General features: G+C 40.8%; 1 protein-coding gene across 2 annotated transcripts in view; it reads left to right on the forward strand.

Annotated features, from left to right (window-relative positions):
* CACNA2D3 (calcium voltage-gated channel auxiliary subunit alpha2delta 3) overlaps window positions 1-18,777 on the forward strand; it is a 790,245-nt gene that overhangs the window by 533,988 nt on the left and 237,480 nt on the right. The window contains exon 15 of one of the 2 annotated variants that reach the window (XM_075183245.1): window positions 13,651-13,668. The exons of the other annotated variant lie outside the window; for it this stretch is intronic. Within the exon in view, the coding sequence (XP_075039346.1) occupies window positions 13,651-13,668 (18 nt within the window). The remainder of the gene's footprint in view (window positions 1-13,650; window positions 13,669-18,777) is intronic. 2 annotated transcript variants of the gene reach the window in all.

Below are 18,777 nucleotides of genomic sequence, written 5' to 3' on the forward strand. Positions count from 1 at the left end.
GCTGACCAGTGAATAAAAGTCACCTGGTCCTGGAGCATCATGGACCTTATCTCCCTGCTACATACTTCTACTTGTATTACTAATGGGGCATTATATATTATTCTCTTTGGCCAATTATAAGTTGTTATCCCTTAACTAACATAGTGGTGTATTATCAAAACAGGTCACAATTTGGGGTCACAGTGGTGTATATGTCAGGTATCGCAGGCCTGGTCAGGGCACCCTGATATCCAATGCCTGGCTTAAATGCACTGTATTGATATTGCATCGAAACAATACAAAAAGTGATTATAGTATAATAACTAGAGAGGATTTTTTGAGTAGGGCGATTGAAAGGTAAGTATAGGGGGATTTGAAAAAAAAGTGATATATATATATATATATATATATATATATATATACATACAAGTTAACCCGTGCATGATACTCATGCATTCTAGTCAAATCAAGCTACTTAAGGTGCTAAAAAGGTTCTTGTCATGCATTTGGGCCTAGTCCAGGCCTCCTCAGGGGAAGAGCGTTACTTCCCGATGCAAGCGCCCTTTTTTAACGTGGCTTTGTCCACATGTCACCACCTCATCATTTTTCTCCATCACCTCATCCTTCATCTTCATCGCCACTTCCTTCATCAAGCTACTTAAGGTGTTTAAAACTCCCCACTGTCAGCCCCGGCAGCCACCAACCACTCCCAACTGTCACTTCTCCTTCAAGAAATATATAGGTCAGTGTATAACTCTGCCCAGCAGGTGGCGCTGCAGCTTGGTTTTTTTTTTCCCACACACGCCACTAGGCATTTATATAGTAGATATATATATATATATATATATATATATATATCACTTTTTTTCTCATATATATATGTTAACTATGTTTTCTATGGTTTTTTGGATGATCAGCTATCGTTATTGTTAGTGTATCTTATGTGCGGCCCAAACCAACTCGTCGTCTTCCGATGTGGCCCAGGGAAGCTAAAAGGTTGGACACCCCTGATCTAGAGTATTGGGTATATGTTATAATATGCTGGAAGTTAAACGTCTGAGTTGAGTTGCATACAACACTTTATGTTCTTTTCCTCCGAGTTTTCTCCTTATAGTGTCTCTATGGCAGAGAGAGCATGTAAAACCACAGATATTCATGAACATATATACAAATCTGTGTATTAGTGACCTCAAACGCAAGATGAACAGATGATTTCATATCTAATTAGATCTGTCAATATACTATTCCATCCTTTAGAAAAACAGATATTTCTTAGGAGGGTGGTGCTTTGCCACAATGCAGCAGGGAAATACGAATGTTCTGTACGGATTGAAGTTTGGTGAATGTTAACTGGCACGCTGTGCTTAGTAGTTTTTGCTGCTTGTCCTATATTAGATCAAGTTAGGACATTGTCCTAAAGATCTGTAACGTGGCTTTAGTTGTCTATTTGTAATGAAGAGGGAAAAATTATTTAATCCCACTTGACATTTAAGCCTAACTGCAGTGGAGAAGCAGGATAAGATTCAATAAGGCCTTTTACATTCATGCATATTATGTGTATGTTCTCTTTCTACTGTTTATCAGTAAGATATAACATCATTTTTTAGGGGAAATGAAAGTTAAATTTATATATTTTGAAATTGATCATTTAAATATAATTTTTTTTTAGTTATATTCAGACCCGCAGTTAGACCTACCACTCAGGTCAGAAGCATAGGGATGAAGGGATTAATGGTCCTGATGCCTACAGTACTTCATGCACCAGGTCAGAAAGGCTTTGAGAAGAGTGCAGACCACGGAAGGGGAGTGTGCTGGCATCACAGCATTGCTGGGCCCCCCTCGCCTCTGGGCCACATAGTTCCGCCATTTAGAAATGTATTGCCCAACTCACTGGTTAGCTAGACCACCTTCACCTATCAACAGAAGTATCATTTTAAAGTGTATTTCTCAGCAGAATGTTATTTAATGTTATACATCATATACAGTATAATGTATAATTAGAAGATTGGAAGTCACCTAGGGGTATATTTACTAAACTGCGAGCTTGAAAAACTGGAGATGTTGCCTATAGCAACCAATCAGATTCTAGCTGTCATTTTGTAGAATGTACTAAATAAATGATAACTAGAATCTGATTGGTTGCTATAGGCAACATCTTCACTTTTTTAAACCCACAGTTTAGTAGATCTAGCCCCTAGTCTAATTTGACTATATAAACATGTTGACACACAGTGCGCAGACCTCCGTTCACTATGCTTATAATCAACATGAATAATGATGTGATGACATCGCTCCTCACCATTTACACAGCTATTATCTACAGGTTTCTATTTACAGGGATGTTCTCTATAGAAGCAGATTAAAAAGGAAATAATGCCAATTTATTCTTATAATGGTGGAAACTAATCTCCCTATCCTATAAACTGACCACTAATTTTATCTCCAGTTTAGCACCACTTTGACATGCTGCATTGAGAATCTATAAATCAGTACAACCCTGAGAATGTATTTACTTCCCTTTACCTTACAAGTTCACTTGTCCACACTATAATTTCCAGATCCTCAATATAGAAGGAACAGCGGATGCAGAATCCACCTAATTGTTGAAGTTTACCAGCTCACCTCTTCTGCTTCAATAACCAGCAAAAGTCACCTTTACCGTTAAATTCAATATAATAGTTTAGTGACTGTTAGACTTGCAACTCCTGCAGAATTTAGGATCAAAAGGACTTTCTACACCAAACAGACAGTTCTTTAATACATTTTTAAAATCGCCCTTGGCACATTGTGTGCTGGAGTCGTCTCTGGTGCTTGCTTCAGGGTTCATCGCTCCCAGACAATTCCCTCAGCAAGTGGAATTTATAGCCCTCAGACTGTGGCTGGGATGGAATCAGTCCTTACCTGACATATCAGACTGATTGCATTGAACATCCCCTTTGAGCTGGACTACAAGCTCACAGAAAGTGCTGCGGAACAAGCTGGCGGAGTGTAAAATGGGAAACATCTTTCAGTGTCGTACGGCACATATATTAGATGTCACAAAATCGCTCCAGCCCTACAGTTCCAGAATGTAACCTCCAGTCTCGGGTTATAATAGATAGGAGCGTAATAATGGAGGATTGTCTGATCTAGTCTCTTTTCTTTCTTACCTCCATCAGTCTGCCTTAGCTGTGTTCTATTCAGAATCATTTTTAAAAGTGACATACTCCCCCGTTGTACTGGAATAGTGGATTCCTCCTGGGGGGCGATCATCGACTGTGCCAGAGGGACTTATGATTAGAGATGGGCGGGTCCGGTTCTCCGAGAACCGAACCCACCCGAACTTTGGGTATCCGAGTACCGAGCTGAGCAGCTCGGTACTCTCCCGCCAATTCCGAATCCAAATCGAGGCCGAACGTCATTGTGACGTCGTCGGATCTCGGGACTCGGTTCTCGCGATACTTCAACTTTATAAATACACGCCTCCACAGCAATCCATCGCCATTTGACAGAGGGAGAGAGCAGGGTGTAGTCATAGGCTAATTAGAGCAGGGACAGAGAAAGAATACAATATTGTTCTTGCAATTGCTCTAACCAAAATCGCTAGTGCAGAGAGGAGGATAGAGGTTTATTATTTTTTCTTCATATTTGGCACTCCCCAGCGCTTTTGGGTTGTCCCCCATAATTGTGCATTAATATTTCTGGCTGTCAAAAGTCATATCTGTCAGCAGTATCTACTCAATAAATGTTAGCACTCCTCAGTGTTTTTGGGGTGTCCTCTCTAATTGTGCATTAATATTTCTGGCTGTCAAAAGTCATATCTGTCAGCAGTATCTACTCAATAATTTTAAGCACTCCTCAGTGTTTTTGGGGTGTCCTCTCTAATTGTGCATTAATATTTCTGGCTGTCAAAAGTCATATCTGTCAGCAGTATCTACTCAATAATTTTAAGCACTCCTCAGTGTTTTTGGGGTGTCCTCTCTAATTGTGCATTAATATTTCTGGCTGTCAAAAGTCATATCTGTCAGCAGTATCTACTCAATAAATTTTAGCACTCCTCTGTGTTTTTGGGGTGTCCTCCCTAATTGTGCATTAATATTTCTGGCTGTCAAAAGTCATATCTGTCAGCAGTATCTACTCAATAATTTTAAGCACTCCTCAGTGTTTTTGGGGTGTCCTCTCTAATTGTGCATTAATATTTCTGGCTGTCAAAAGTCATATCTGTCAGCAGTATCTACTCAATAAATTTTAGCACTCCTCTGTGTTTTTGGGGTGTCCTCCCTAATTGTGCATTAATATTTCTGGCTGTCAAAAGTCATATCTGTCAGCAGTATCTACTCAATAATTTTAAGCACTCCTCAGTGTTTTTGGGGTGTCCTCTCTAATTGTGCATTAATATTTCTGGCTGTCAAAAGTCATATCTGTCAGCAGTATCTACTCAATAAATTTTAGCACTCCTCTGTGTTTTTGGGGTGTCCTCCCTAATTGTGCATTAATATTTCTGGCTGTCAAAAGTCATATCTGTCAGCAGTATCTACTCAATAATTTTAAGCACTCCTCAGTGTTTTTGGGGTGTCCTCTCTAATTGTGCATTAATATTTCTGGCTGTCAAAAGTCATATCTGTCAGCAGTATCTACTCAATAATTTTAAGCACTCCTCAGTGTTTTTGGGGTGTCCTCTCTAATTGTGCATTAATATTTCTGGCTGTCAAAAGTCATATCTGTCAGCAGTATCTACTCAATAAATTTTAGCACTCCTCTGTGTTTTTGGGGTGTCCTCCCTAATTGTGCATTAATATTTCTGGCTGTCAAAAGTCATATCTGTCAGCAGTATCTACTCAATAAATGTTAGCACTCCTCAGTGTTTTTGGGGTGTCCTCTCTAATTGTGCATTAATATTTCTGGCTGTCAAAAGTCATATCTGTCAGCAGTATCTACTCAATAATTTTAAGCACTCCTCAGTGTTTTTGGGGTGTCCTCTCTAATTGTGCATTAATATTTCTGGCTGTCAAAAGTCATATCTGTCAGCAGTATCTACTCAATAAATTTTAGCACTCCTCTGTGTTTTTGGGGTGTCCTCCCTAATTGTGCATTAATATTTCTGGCTGTCAAAAGTCATATCTGTCAGCAGTATCTACTCAATAAATTTTAGCACTCCTCTGTGTTTTTGGGGTGTCCTCCCTAATTGTGCATTAATATTTCTGGCTGTCAAAAGTCATATCTGTCAGCAGTATCTACGCAATGGATTCAAAGCAGTCCACATATGATCTAAATGAGCAACCAGGTTCTGTCACCAGTCCTGATGTTAGTGTTCCCAGTACGTCATCTGGCCAAGGCGATGTCAAACAACAGAGTGTTTTCAAATTAGTGCAAAAAACAAAAACCAAAAAAAAATTTACTGTATTGAAGCGAAAACGAAGTGTAACTGAGCAAAAGTTAAGTGACGATAAAAAAAAAATTGCAAGCATGCCATTCTACACACGCAGTGGCAAAGAGAGAATGAGGCCTTCACCTTTGGCTATTAGTGGCAGATCCCAAAAAGTTACCCAGCCTACAATTGGTGCACAACTACTGTTACGCGTCAAAGCTGAGCTGCAAGATACCAGTGAGGCATTACAGGAGAATATTTGCTCTGATTCACAAATGACAACAATCCCTGTGGAGAGTCCATCCAACAGTGGGATGTCTAATCGTGAGCATTCTGCTGATGTGTGCCTTAATAGCCCGAGTGTAGCCGGTGATACCCAAATTGAGGATGCCACTTTGGAATTAGAAGAGGATGAGGGGGAGATTTGTGTAGGCGACGAGGGCGCTAATGAGGATGTTGATGAGGATGAGGTTGTTTGTGTAAGTCCTGCACCAGTGGCAGCAGTTCTGGCACGTGACAAGAAAAAGGCCATTGTCATGCCTGGGCATAAAACAAAAAAATCCACTTCTTATGTGTGGAATTATTTCTACCCAAATCCAGACAACAATTGTATAGCCATTTGTAGTGTATGTGAAGCCACAGTCAGTCGAGGGAGGGACCTTAACCATCTTGGAACCTCGTCTATGTTACGCCATTTAACGAGAGTTCATGGCAAAGTGTTGGGAAAAGCTGAAAGTTCTTCCCAAAAGAATACAAGCACTCCCTCATCAGCTAAGACCCTCCGCTCACCGACATACCGACGGCCACAAAATACACCCACCACACCATCCTCATCAATATCCTCAGTAGCGCTCGGAGTTAGCCCGGCATCCCACTTAAGGCTGGATGACTCCGGCACTATTATTGATTCCTCTGAAGAAAGCGTTAGTCCTGCTGCTGCTGTTGCTGCTGCTGGGGGTGAATCGTCATCCCAGAGGCAGGTGAATAAAATGAGCAGTCCTACATTTCAGCAATTAACTGTGAAACAATCCTTTGCGAGGGGAAGCAAATATGACAGCAGTCACCCAGTCGCCAAGCGAATCACAGACGCCATGGCTGCAATGTTAGTGTTAGATCTGCGTCCAATCTCCACCATAAACGCAGCTGGTTTTTCACAGTTAATTGAGGTTTTGTGTCCGCGTTACAGAATTCCATCGCGACACCATTTCTCCCGTAAAGCTATTCCACAACTATACCAAAAAGTGTGTAAAAATGTAGAGATTGCGCTGAAAAATGCCATTCTGCCCACTGTTCACTTAACCACAGATATGTGGACAAGTGGAAGTGGCCAAACCAAAGACTATATGACTGTGACAGCCCACTGGGTTGGTCATTCACCTTCACCAGCAGGAACAGCAGCAGCATGTACACCACTACGTAACATTTGTCACAGGCAGGCCACTCTTTGTATCACCGGCTTCACTAACAGGCATACGGCTGACAATTTGTTACGCAAACTGAGAGATGTGATTGATGCATGGCTTATACCACTCGGACTCTCCCCAGGGTATGTCATTTCAGATAACGCCAACAATATAGTGCGAGCATTACAGCTGGGTGATTTCCAACATATTCCCTGTTTTGCTCACACCATCAACTTGGTGGTGCAGAGCTTCCTACGAAACAACCGTGAGGTGCAGGAGATGCTTTCGGTGGCCCGTAAAATTTCAGGCCATTTCAGGCATTCAGCCACAGCATGTAGGAGATTACAGCAGCTCCAAGAGCAGTTTAACTTGCCCTGCCACCAACTTAAGCAAGAGGTGGTAACTCGGTGGAATTCCACCCTGTACATGCTTCAGAGGATGGAGGAACAGCGCAAAGCCATCCAAGCATATTGCACAAGTCATGACATTGGGAAAGGAGGGGGGATGTATTTCACTCTTGCACAGTGGGGAATCCTTTCAGTGCTGTGCAAGGTGCTGAAACCATTTGAAGTTGTGACATGTGAGGTCAGTGCAGACTCTGCTAGTTTGAGCCAAGTCATTCCTTTAATTAGACTATTGGAAAAGCAGCTTGAGAAAATGAAGGAGGAGCTGAAAGCAAGCAATTCAGCAAAGTATGTTGGCCTTGTCGATCAAGTACTTAATTCGCTTCACAATGATCCTCGAGTTATTAAGATCTTGAACTCGGATCAGTACGTTTTGGCCACTGTGCTTGATCCAAGGTTTAAAACCTACATTGAGTCTTTACTTGTAAATGAGCGAGATGTGAACTTTTGCAAGGAGCTATTGCTCAGCAAGTTGGCCGCTGAACTGGGCCTCGGCTTGACGACGTGTCCTCCTTCACTTTCTCAAGCTGTTGCTCGTAAAAAATTAAATTTCCAAAAAAGAAGCAGGGAAGACACAGGGGGCAGACGAGAACAATTTAACATCTGGGCTGGTTTGAAGGATTTTTCAAAAAAAAGTGTCACTTTGCCCATAAGTCCATCCAATATGAGTATAAACATGCAAAGGATGGTGGAGGATTACTTTCAAGAGGTAGTTGATATGGAAATGTCAGACAGTCCCTTTCCTTACTGGGAAGAAAAGCAAGCTATTTGGAAACCCATGTACAAACTTGCTTTGCAATACCTAAGCTGCCCACCCTCCAGTGTGTACTCTGAACGAGTGTTCAGCACAGCAGGGAACTTAGTCAGTGATCGCCGTAGAAGGTTACTTCCCAAAAATGTGGAGAAAATGATGTTTATAAAAATGAACTACATCTTCCACGAGGAAGGCCTTCACCATCCAAGACATGCAAGCACTGACTGTTCTCTAATGGCGGATTCAAGCGGCGATGAATTGATAGTCTGTGATGATGACGATAACACTGATGAGGGTGAGGATGAAGCTGAAGATGATGCCGATAACATCTTTTTAAAACTTTCTATGTAAGTGTAGGGTGCAATCTACCCCCAAAGAGGAAAGGGACTTGTGGCATTTCCATATCACATACCATCTTGAAAGGCTGCTGTTAGGGCAATTTATCCTTAAGGGTAGGGTGTCATAGACAGAGTGACCCTAAACTGGCTTTGTCCATTTTTCATAATATTGTACAGTCTATAATGGCTGAATTTTTTAGTATTTTATACAAGTGGAGGGGGGCCTAGAGAGACAGAAACCAAACTGGCTTTCTCCATGTCAATTAATATTGTACAGTCTATAATGGCTGAATTTTTTAGTATTTTATACAAGTGGAGGGGGGCCTAGAGAGACAGAAACCAAACTGTCTTTCTCCATGTCAATTAATATTGTACAGTCTATAATGGCTGAATTTTTTAGTATTTTATACAAGTGGAGGGGGGCCTAGAGAGACAGAAACCAAACTGGCTTTCTCCATGTCAATTAATATTGTACAGTCTATAATGGCTGAATTTTTTGGTATTTTATACAAGTGGAGGGGGGCCTTGAGAGACAGAAACCAAACTGGCTTTTTCCATTTCTTTACATATTTAACTATAAGTGTAGGGTGTAATATACATTCAAAGACGATGGCTGCATTGCCAATATGCATAGATGGAGAGGAAGACAATCTGTTTTGTGTGTAGAATAGGCCTACCAACGAAGAATTAAACTGTTTTTTGGGATGATTTATTACCTCAACAATTAGATTACTTGTCTCTAAAACAGTTGGAGCACTAAATTGGGTTAATTTAGGCCCAAAAACATGGATTTTCCCAAAAAATAGCAAAACAAAACCAAACAAAACCAAAACCAAAACCAAAACACGCAATGGAGGTTTTGCAAAACCAAAACCAAAACCAAAACACGACGGTAATCCAGATCCAAAACCGAATCCAAAACCAAAACACGGGGGTCAGTGACCATCTCTACTTATGATTAAACTGGGTCTCCATTTTTCAGCATAATGTTGAGACTGCCGGTACAGGGGGGGGTAATTAAATGTTAAAGATATTTTTTTAATAGTGAAATCCCCTTAAAAAGGGATACTTGCTCCCTATGAGGATCACAAGAGCCAATTCACATGTCTGTTCAGGGGAAAACATGATAATAATTTTATCTATCTCTGTTAAATCCTACATACATTAAATCTTACATCCTACATTGTCCTGGATACCCCATGTGAATGGCTTTGACAATTGTCATAGGAATTGATGATTTCTTGTTAAAGTCCTATTTGAGATGTATTCTCAGTGGCGCACGCAGGGGGGGTTGCTGAGTCTCCAGAAAACCCCCCTCTGTGCTAACTAAGTGGCCGCTATAGCTGCACTGTCCTATACAGCAGCCGCGGCGCTGTCAAAGAAGCGTCCGCGGCGGTGCTGTAGTGTATACAGCACCGCCGCGGACGCTTCTTAGACAGCACCGCGGCTGCTGTATAGGACAGCGCTGAAGAAACGGAGAAACGGGGTGGTTTTTTTTTGGGTCGGGGGGGAAACCCCCCCCCCCCCCGACAATCCTCCGTTCGCCCCTGATTCTGTACAGTTTAATGCTGCTATTGGCACGTAACACAACTTAGAAAAGGGCCACTTGGGTTGACCACCTCTGTCCATCTATTGAGTGATTTAGAACACAAGTTAAAGAGATGAAAAAAATATCTTCACGGTATAAATGAATTGAAATTGTGACTTAATATATACCTTTTACAGTGAATACGTCATGTCACTAAATCTTTGCTCACATTTGCTCATAGTCATGTGAAGCTGTTCCTCTTTCTTTTAAGAGCACCAATAAACCTGGTATACACAGTCGACAGGTCCAATATCAAAAGACATTAAAGAGTATCAAGTTTATATGTAAAGTATATACCTGTTCTGATAGAACTCAATATATTTTCACATTTTATGTTGTTCTGCTGTGCAACTGCGATTAAACTCCACGCAGTTATACAGAAAACCTGATACGGAAAACCTGGCATGCATAAAAAAAATGTGGTACCTTTCCAATACGGTCTTATCCAATCCCTTTATGTTTCTGAAATGGTAACATATTTATTTACAAGTCTTAGTAGCAATTTATAGGCAAACTGAGGGGGGTTCATAGTGCCTGGAAACCCCCCTTCAAGCTGGGGGCACTGTATAATTGAGGTGGCTGCTTCACACAGCTCTGCACCTAACAGTAGTGCATGCAGCATTGCCCATGTATATTATGGGGATAGGAAGAGTTGGAGAGCAGCCAAGCACTGTCTAAAATTATCGCCACGCCCCCATGTATGCTGGTCACGCCCACTGGTGGTGTGGTGTGGAAACTCCCCTTTCTACAAATCCTGCATTTGCCCCTGCAGTTCCTTTGTATAAAACTATTTCTACTTGCCTAAGCACCCAAAAATACATTTAAATTGTGTGATTGATCACCTCTCCAAATAATGCAATGGGTTTAACTGGTTTGGTTGATGTTGGGATCCACAAACGAATTATCACGCGAAAGGGCAATCAGGGAATAGAAACTGGAATGGGGTGGGAAGATGAGTGAGGTTGATTTAAGGTGAAAGACGGTGAAATTATCTGACGAGAAAAAGGTGGAAAGAACTGTAAGTTTGGAGGCAGAAATAAAATGACGGCGAGGGATTCAGAATGGAGATTATTATTATTATTATTATTATTATTATTAATAATAATAAAATGTATTTATAAGGTAATACAAAGGTCCATGGCACCATACAACAAGCAACGACTAAGAGCGCAGAGGCACAGAGTGGGTGAATGGGGACAAGCTGGGAGCAGAGGTATGCGACACAATCCTGTATGCCGGAGCATAGGCACATACAGATCTTGAGATGCAGTATAACATGCCTGGGTCAACCTGTGGCTCTCCAGGTGTTGTAAAACTACAAGTCCCAGCATGCCCTGCCAGCAATCGTCAGACTATCTACTGGCAAATCATGCTGGGGCTTGTAGTTTCACAACACCTGGGGAGACACAGGTTGGCCAGGAAGAAGTAGAGACCAGTGTGAAGGTGTCTGACAGTTGTGCACATGTGGACACGAAAGGGGTAGGTAGAAAGACAAGAGGAAGGAGGGCCCTGCTCACAAGAGCTTACATTCTAGAGATGAACTGAAAGGGTGCGGTGAAGCCAATGCAGGAGGATAACAACATTAAATACATGTAGCTCAGGGTGAGGAGGAGAAATTAAGAAGCGGAACTAAAGGAAGGGGGTGGGGGATATGGATCAATGAGAGCATGTGGTCAAAGAAAGAAAGAGAGGTGAATTGAAGGGAGGAGAATTGTAGAAAAGTAATAGGCAGATGAATGATGGGAGAGATAAACTGAGTATTACCAGGACTAGAGAAGTAAACTGAAGGGTATATGAGATGGGGGAACAGAGAAGAATAGCTGAAGGGGAATTAGAAGTAAAGCAGGGAATATGCTGCTTGTCTATTGACATTAACTCATCTAATCAGAAAGTTTCAGACTTCATTGTGCATTGCCCGAATATCTTTGTAGAGCAAAAGGCTTTTTGGTGAATATTTATGACTAATTGATTCGATGTATAAAAATCGCACTTTCATATTCTGTAACGTTAATACTATTACTGTACAACAGGAATTGGCATTAGCAATCCCCATATGTGACAACAGTCCAGATTACCAGAGGTCAACAGGGTCCTGGAAAAAGGGAAATGGGTATTTGTGAAATTGGCATCTGGAAGTCACATTGCAGGAAGTTTGCTCCTGTCTACTGTGCGTGTGCTCAGTGTCTATGGCAGTTTGTGTAATGACTGCGTTCTGTACATATATGGGACTTGTATGTTTTCTCTGCAGCAGTATAGTGTTTATCACGCTCATACTTACTGCCACTCTGGTGGTGCTACGGCAAATAGTGTCCATATCAGGCCAGTGGTTGGGATCCCATTGTATCTGTGTTTTTCAGGGTGACAGTCCAGCATCCAGATCTGTCCACATGTACGTAGGTAAATTGGACACAGATGCTGGGCTGAAAAATTCCCTGTTTGTACAAGCCCATAAACAGACAAATGTCACAGTTTCTGGGATGTTTCCTGCTGTAGCAAAATCCATGTGACACGTTTCTGCTCTTAGTACTTTACTTTCCAAAATGTTAAATATCTTCACAATATGTATTCAATTCCTCTTGCCCCCTTGCCTCTATGATACTTCATAAAGTAGCCTTGATTTCAGCATTCCTCTGTCTAGCATTGGTACCACGGCTCACCAAGGATAGAACAATATCATGTGTGTTACTTTAGAGAACAATGGCGTTGTCCTGTGACATGTTGTGACACTCTGATATGTGAGATATTTCAGCAACAAAATGTACAACAAAATCTGCTCCATCCGTAACTGATTTTCTGGTACCTATGACACGCCACGACGACTTTGCAGCAAGTATTTTGTCAGATAGTGGCACAGACTTTTTCAGTGAACTTTGATCAGTTTAGAGATGTAGGGGTAAATGTATCAAGCTGAGAGTTTTCATGGAGATATTGCCTGTAACAACCAATTAGATTCTAGCTATCATTTTGTAGAATGTACTAAATAAATGATAGCTAGAATCTGATTGGTTTTTCAAACCCGCCGGAAAACTCTCAGCTGGATACATTTACCCCGTAATGTAGGTTTGACTAAATCTGTGACTAGGATTGTTTTACTGAGTGAGTGTATTCATATCACAGGATCACTTTGTACAAGTAGACACACACTGAATGTATGGTGAATCTCTTCATGACTTTATGCATCCATGAGAAATCTTCTTTGCAGAAGTTTATTTCAGATATTTCCTAATTTCATCCGCAAGCTGACTCTTTGTTGAAAATAATTATTACAAATTCAATCCCAAACATGCAGCACCAGCTACCTTCCAAAAACTTTGAGGCACTGAGCCACCCTCAATGCAGTCCTGGTTCTTACAGTACAGCCGTTGCCTACACACAGGACAGGCGACCAATTTGTGGGTTGGTCCAATTTATATTAGGATGAGACACTTTTTTTTTTTTACCTTAGTGACAGAGGCGGATCACCCATCAGACAGCCTAGGCTCCTGTTTAGGGCCCAGATAACCCTAATTCATTTTTAGGTTTGTTTTTTTTGGACAGAGGGAGGGAAGGGAGCCCAAACCAAAATATTGTCCAGGGCCTCATGGGTTCTTACTTACTCCGTCTCTGCTTAGTGATGTCACCAGTTCTGAGTGATTTGATTGGCTGTACACGAATACTGGTTCAGACCACAAAATGGCTGCCTTCACTATGTTTAAGTGATGGGTACACTTTACTACACTTATTATTGTACCAAAGCACCAAAATCAGTCACAGAAGAACAAATTAGGATGACATTAAAGATTTAAAGAGACTTAGTTACACTAAATGAATTTTGTTTTGTTGTTTCTGTTTTTTCAGCTCCCTCAGGCTCAAAAGGTAAAAAATAATAATTCTGTTAATATTTCATTGAGTAGAACATTTGACGTTCGTGCATGTTTGCAGTGCTATACACCTAGTACAGTGGTAACTAGGATAATGTCTCCCTGGATCACATTCAATGGTGTTTGCTCAAGTTCCTTGTAGCCCCAATCATAATGAATTGGATTGCAGCAATAAATAACAAACATTATTGTGCTAAAGGTGTCAAACTGCAAAGCAAACAGTGTTGAACTGCCTACCGCACAGTGCTAAATTGTAAGGTGTCTTATATTTCATTAATATGGTATAAGGTGCCTTTAAGTTTAGCACTGCTTAGTGATAATAACACACCATAACCTGGTCTCCACTGTACAAAGGATTATTTTATTGCCTCATCTGAATAAAGCACATTTGAGACCCATGTTATGGAAATATCCTGTCTGTAGCTTCAACCTTATACCATAACTGCTACAGTGTATCACAATATGTATATATAACATAGTGGGACTTATTGAATGACACGATGCAAAATGTGCTGTAACCCAAAGCAACCAATCAGATTCTAGCTCTCATCTTTCTAGTGCAGTTTAGAAAATAAAACCATGCATCTGATTGGTTGGTGTTGTTTATGGAAACTAATAGACATGAAAATTGTCTTTCATACTCTGAACTCTACCAGACAAATGAATGTTAGAATCTGATTGGTTGCTACGAGTTATAGCACATTCTATTGTGCACCAGTTTTCAAAACTATCCCCCCCCCTTGTTATTAAATAAGCCACATTTTGGTTATATGCATACATATGAATAGATATATATCACATCATGTGTATCACGTCATACATGTTTGTATAATCACAAATAATTTTCTGCAAAAACACTGTCCCGTTACCCCCATTCCCCATAAGTCTCACCTCAATGATCCCATATTTTCTCACCGACATTTGTTTGAGAGGTTGACGTATAAGATATAACACTGTACATGTATTTACTGATTAATGTTCTCCTAGGGAGTTGTGCTGTAGGCTATCTATACAACAATGTTGATTATTATAGTGATACTATTTTATTTATTGTTACTTAACAAACGGTGAGTACAGTTCATAAGTTTGCAACAGAACAAAGATGATTTTGATTTGCTAAATGCTATTAACAGCAAAGTTCTACACTCAAGGGTGGGAGCATCTGACTGATTGACACAGCAAAGTAACTCTTAAAATATGTTCTCAAAGGCTTGGTGCCCAAACTTGCCATGATTTCCACTGGAATTTCTATGTGTTCTTGAAATGTTATTTTTCTGTCAACATTTCAAACAGTCCTAATGTCTAAACCATGTTTGCTTTGATCTGTTGTGACCAAGGTCATTTCATATTCCGCATTGTATGGATTTTCTTTAACACGTATGTCGTACCGTACATAGCATTTTGCAAGCTCAAAGTACACCTGGACTGCAGAGCTTACAATCTGTTTGTAGCCGTGTGATTGGTAGCACACTCAACTTCTTCAAAGGCAGTGCCACGTCTACTGCTGCTTCACTCTCGTCTCTTCATACATATCGTACTGCTTGTCTTGTCCTGTTGTTCTGCTCTATGTCGTCTTTGTTGGTGTAAATAATGGAGACAATATTCCAGAATTCAAATAAAGTTGTCAGATAAATAAAGTGACAGCAATGATGTCATCATGGGAGACAGCAACATGGGGACAAGCAAATGCTGAGCATGCAGTAGAAGACTATTTATGGCAGCTAATCAGATTTTTGCTAATATCAAACTGATCAGATCAAGAACATGATTGCTAGAATATGGATCTGCCAAGGGTAGGACAAAAAAATGAAAGGATGACTAGACCTAAGTTACTCTATATAAGAGCTACAAATAACAAGCACAAATATATACGTAGATAAAATGGTTTGATCAGCTGAACATATTTCGGATAAAATAGATTTCCTTCACTACAGACTTCTTTTCTAAATAACCTGTTGAGATGAGGTGGATCACTCTAAGAAGTAGATTTATTAAACCTTCTGAAAAGTAACATTGGAAGTGTTGCCCTTAGAAACCAATCAGATCTTAGCTATCATTTTTCTTGTATATTCTAGAAAATAAGAGCTAGAATGTGATTGGTTGCTATGGACAACACCTCCACTTTTCCTTTTTAGGAGGTATGATAAATATATCCCTTAATCTGAATTAACTGGTAAGTGCAGGACTGGTGGAAGGATATCAGGTCTTAGTAGCCCCTCCCCTGAAGCTCCACCCACTCAGAGAGCCCACCCCCCACTTCTTACATTGCGTGTAGCAGGTGTATTGTGGCAGGCAGAGGACTAGCTGTCAGTCAGAGCTGCCTTTTATGCTGCTCCTCCATCATGTCAGTGACCAGTTGTAAGTGTGATATCACAGGGCAGGGGCTCAGCCCTGGAAGCATAAGGTAGAACATGTGCAGGGCATGGTCACATTAACTTATATAATTAAACAGCCCCTCCTCTCCCCCATTGTTAGAGAATGAGGAACAGGGAGAGTTTACTTTGTGACCCCAGGGCAGCTGGTGCACAGCGCAGCCTTAGTTCTCCTAATGGTACGCTGGTCCAGAGTTATTGAGAACTATTTTATGCATGCATGTAGCTCTTTTATATAAGACTTCATATATATTAGGTTTTCTGGTCTTTATTATATTGCATAAAACGCAGCAAAGGTTCTGAATCAGCACAAGCTAAATATAGAATAGGCTGCAGAGCAATCTGGATCTGAATCATAAAGTGTATACTCAAGCCGTATGGCATTTTCTCAGCAAATAAAATAAAGAAGAACATTGTAAAGATGAGCGAATAGAACAGCTATAACATATATGGTCACAAACACAGGGTCCAAGCCACAATAGACGACATAATACCAAGTCATCAGCAGATATAGGCATTGTACACGATGGACGTTAAAAACTCTACACTAGTTAAAAGCAATGGTGAAACCTTGAATTTTAATGTCGCTTTGACAGAGCGTTAGCAGCGTGTCCATTAATGTGTCTGAAGGGTTCTCTGGAACAAAAAGAGTATTTTTGTACTTAGTGAGCTTTCCTATAGAACTCAATTGTATTGTCATTAAGGGGTCTGTTCATCAAGATATTTTGAAGATTTTCTATCGGCATCTTCGGACTCCAAATATCAATAAAAGGTCACCGTGGTAGTTGAGAAATGCTAAGCTCCCGGCAACACTACCTGGCAGCGGTAAGCAGTCTTACTCATACTTGCAAACTTTTTGTAATTGGCGTCCGGGAGTTGCCGGGGAGAGGCGGGCTTGTGGGGGACGGGGCTCTGAAAACCGCGTCATTTTGGACCCGCCCTTATCATTTTACGGCAGGGGCGGGGCCAAATGCCGCGATTCCCGTAGAATCGCGCCATTTTGGACCTAATTCTGCCCACTTCACTAGGAAGGGGGAAGATGCGGGAGATTGCCATACACTCCCGGGAGTCCGTGAGACTCACCCGAAATGCGGGAGTCTCCCGGTCATTCCAGGAGAGTTGGCAAATATGGTCTTACTGCTCGCCAGGCCAGTGCAGAGTCCATTTGTGCATACATGTCCGGCATTCTGAATCCTCCATATGCACCGGAACTGCAGGCCCAGACTTGGTGCTTTTAAAAAAAAAAAAATGAATAAAGTTATGCTTTATTAAAGTGTCACTTAGCAAAGAGGCAATATGCAGTTGGATATAGCTTTATATTAGCTATAGCAATGGCTCATTCGGGATTTGATCCAGCAAGGCAAGGCATTTTTTAAAAATATTTATGAAATAGCTGTTTTAGCAATCGGTGTTAAGTTTTCCCTGGTGCTGAATAAACAAGGGGTGGTCTGCCCAACCAAATTACTGTAAAACAATATAAGGCATTCATACTTAAGGGGGAATTCTATTGGCCGTGATGTTACTCAGAACATTGTGTCTGCGCATATTTACCGTTATTACGGTAAAAAGTAACGCTCAGTTTTGCTTGTACCTCTATGGGGTGCGAGCCGAAATGAACGATATTTATGTAAAAAAAAAAAATCCACGCAAGGTGACTCGCGGCCGTTCCGGAATCACCTTGCGCAAATTTTTTTAGAATTGAATTCCCCCTGTAATGTTAAATGCTGCTATAATTTGAATAATGTGACTTGGCACCTAAGTGCAACATACCAACTAGAATCTTTATATCAAGTGGACGTACAAATGCGCCTTTGTTTGTAGAACAGGGGCACAAGATTAAAAGTAAGATTTTACTTTGGGGAGCAAGATTGTTGAGATAAGATAAATGGGTGCGGAAAGTACATATTTAGGGGAGCCCCTTGCTGTGCGGACGCTTGCAAGGACATTTCCACTCCGCGAAAGGACCTGATTTTCGCACCAGCTCGGAGCTGGTGAAGATCGGCTCTCATCCTATACTTTTAATGTGACGCATTTTGTACCAACCAGTTGTAAAACGCGTCACATTAACCTTTAAGCCATACAGAAAAGTAAACCAAGAAGTATTTAAGGAGAAAAGCAGCAAAGATGGTTTGTTTCTAAAAGTGGTAGGAGCTTGGATTTTTGATATGACGTTTACACTTTTGAAGCTAATATACGACAAAGAGTAGGTTAGTTATTTTCAGTTGTTATTAGTTGACCTTAATAAGAACATTTAATATAACTTTTAAAAATAGAACACCCACCTTCCTGTTTGAAATTCTTGGTCTCATGTAAGCTATGTGCAGATGGTATTCACGTAAAAAACGGAGAGCAATAAGAGAACCTTTAAATATTTCCCCTTTTAATGACATAACAAATGGGCATGTGTTTCCCACATGTATCCCTTTCACCCCACTGACAAAACATAATGTTACAATTTTACAGAGTTTGTTAATGGATGTTACCCACATGTGTTACCCAACATTTCAAGTGAACCGCCGTGACCTCATGCAGATAGTAAATTTGTCATCACAGATACCAGTCCTGGCACAGTTGCAGCAGATCCTGTTGCTCATTAGGTGGTAGTGAGGGCGGCAGTTAGAACACGGTAGATAAAGACCTCAGCTCTGTTGGGGTTTGATAATTTCCTTTATTTGTTTTTATGGGAAATAACACTCTTTAATATTCTATGTTAGGCTTATGCTCTTTAGTTT

The sequence above is a fragment of the Mixophyes fleayi genome, chromosome 8 (assembly GCF_038048845.1).
Source record: "Mixophyes fleayi isolate aMixFle1 chromosome 8, aMixFle1.hap1, whole genome shotgun sequence".
NCBI classification, from domain to species: Eukaryota; Metazoa; Chordata; class Amphibia; order Anura; family Limnodynastidae; genus Mixophyes; species Mixophyes fleayi.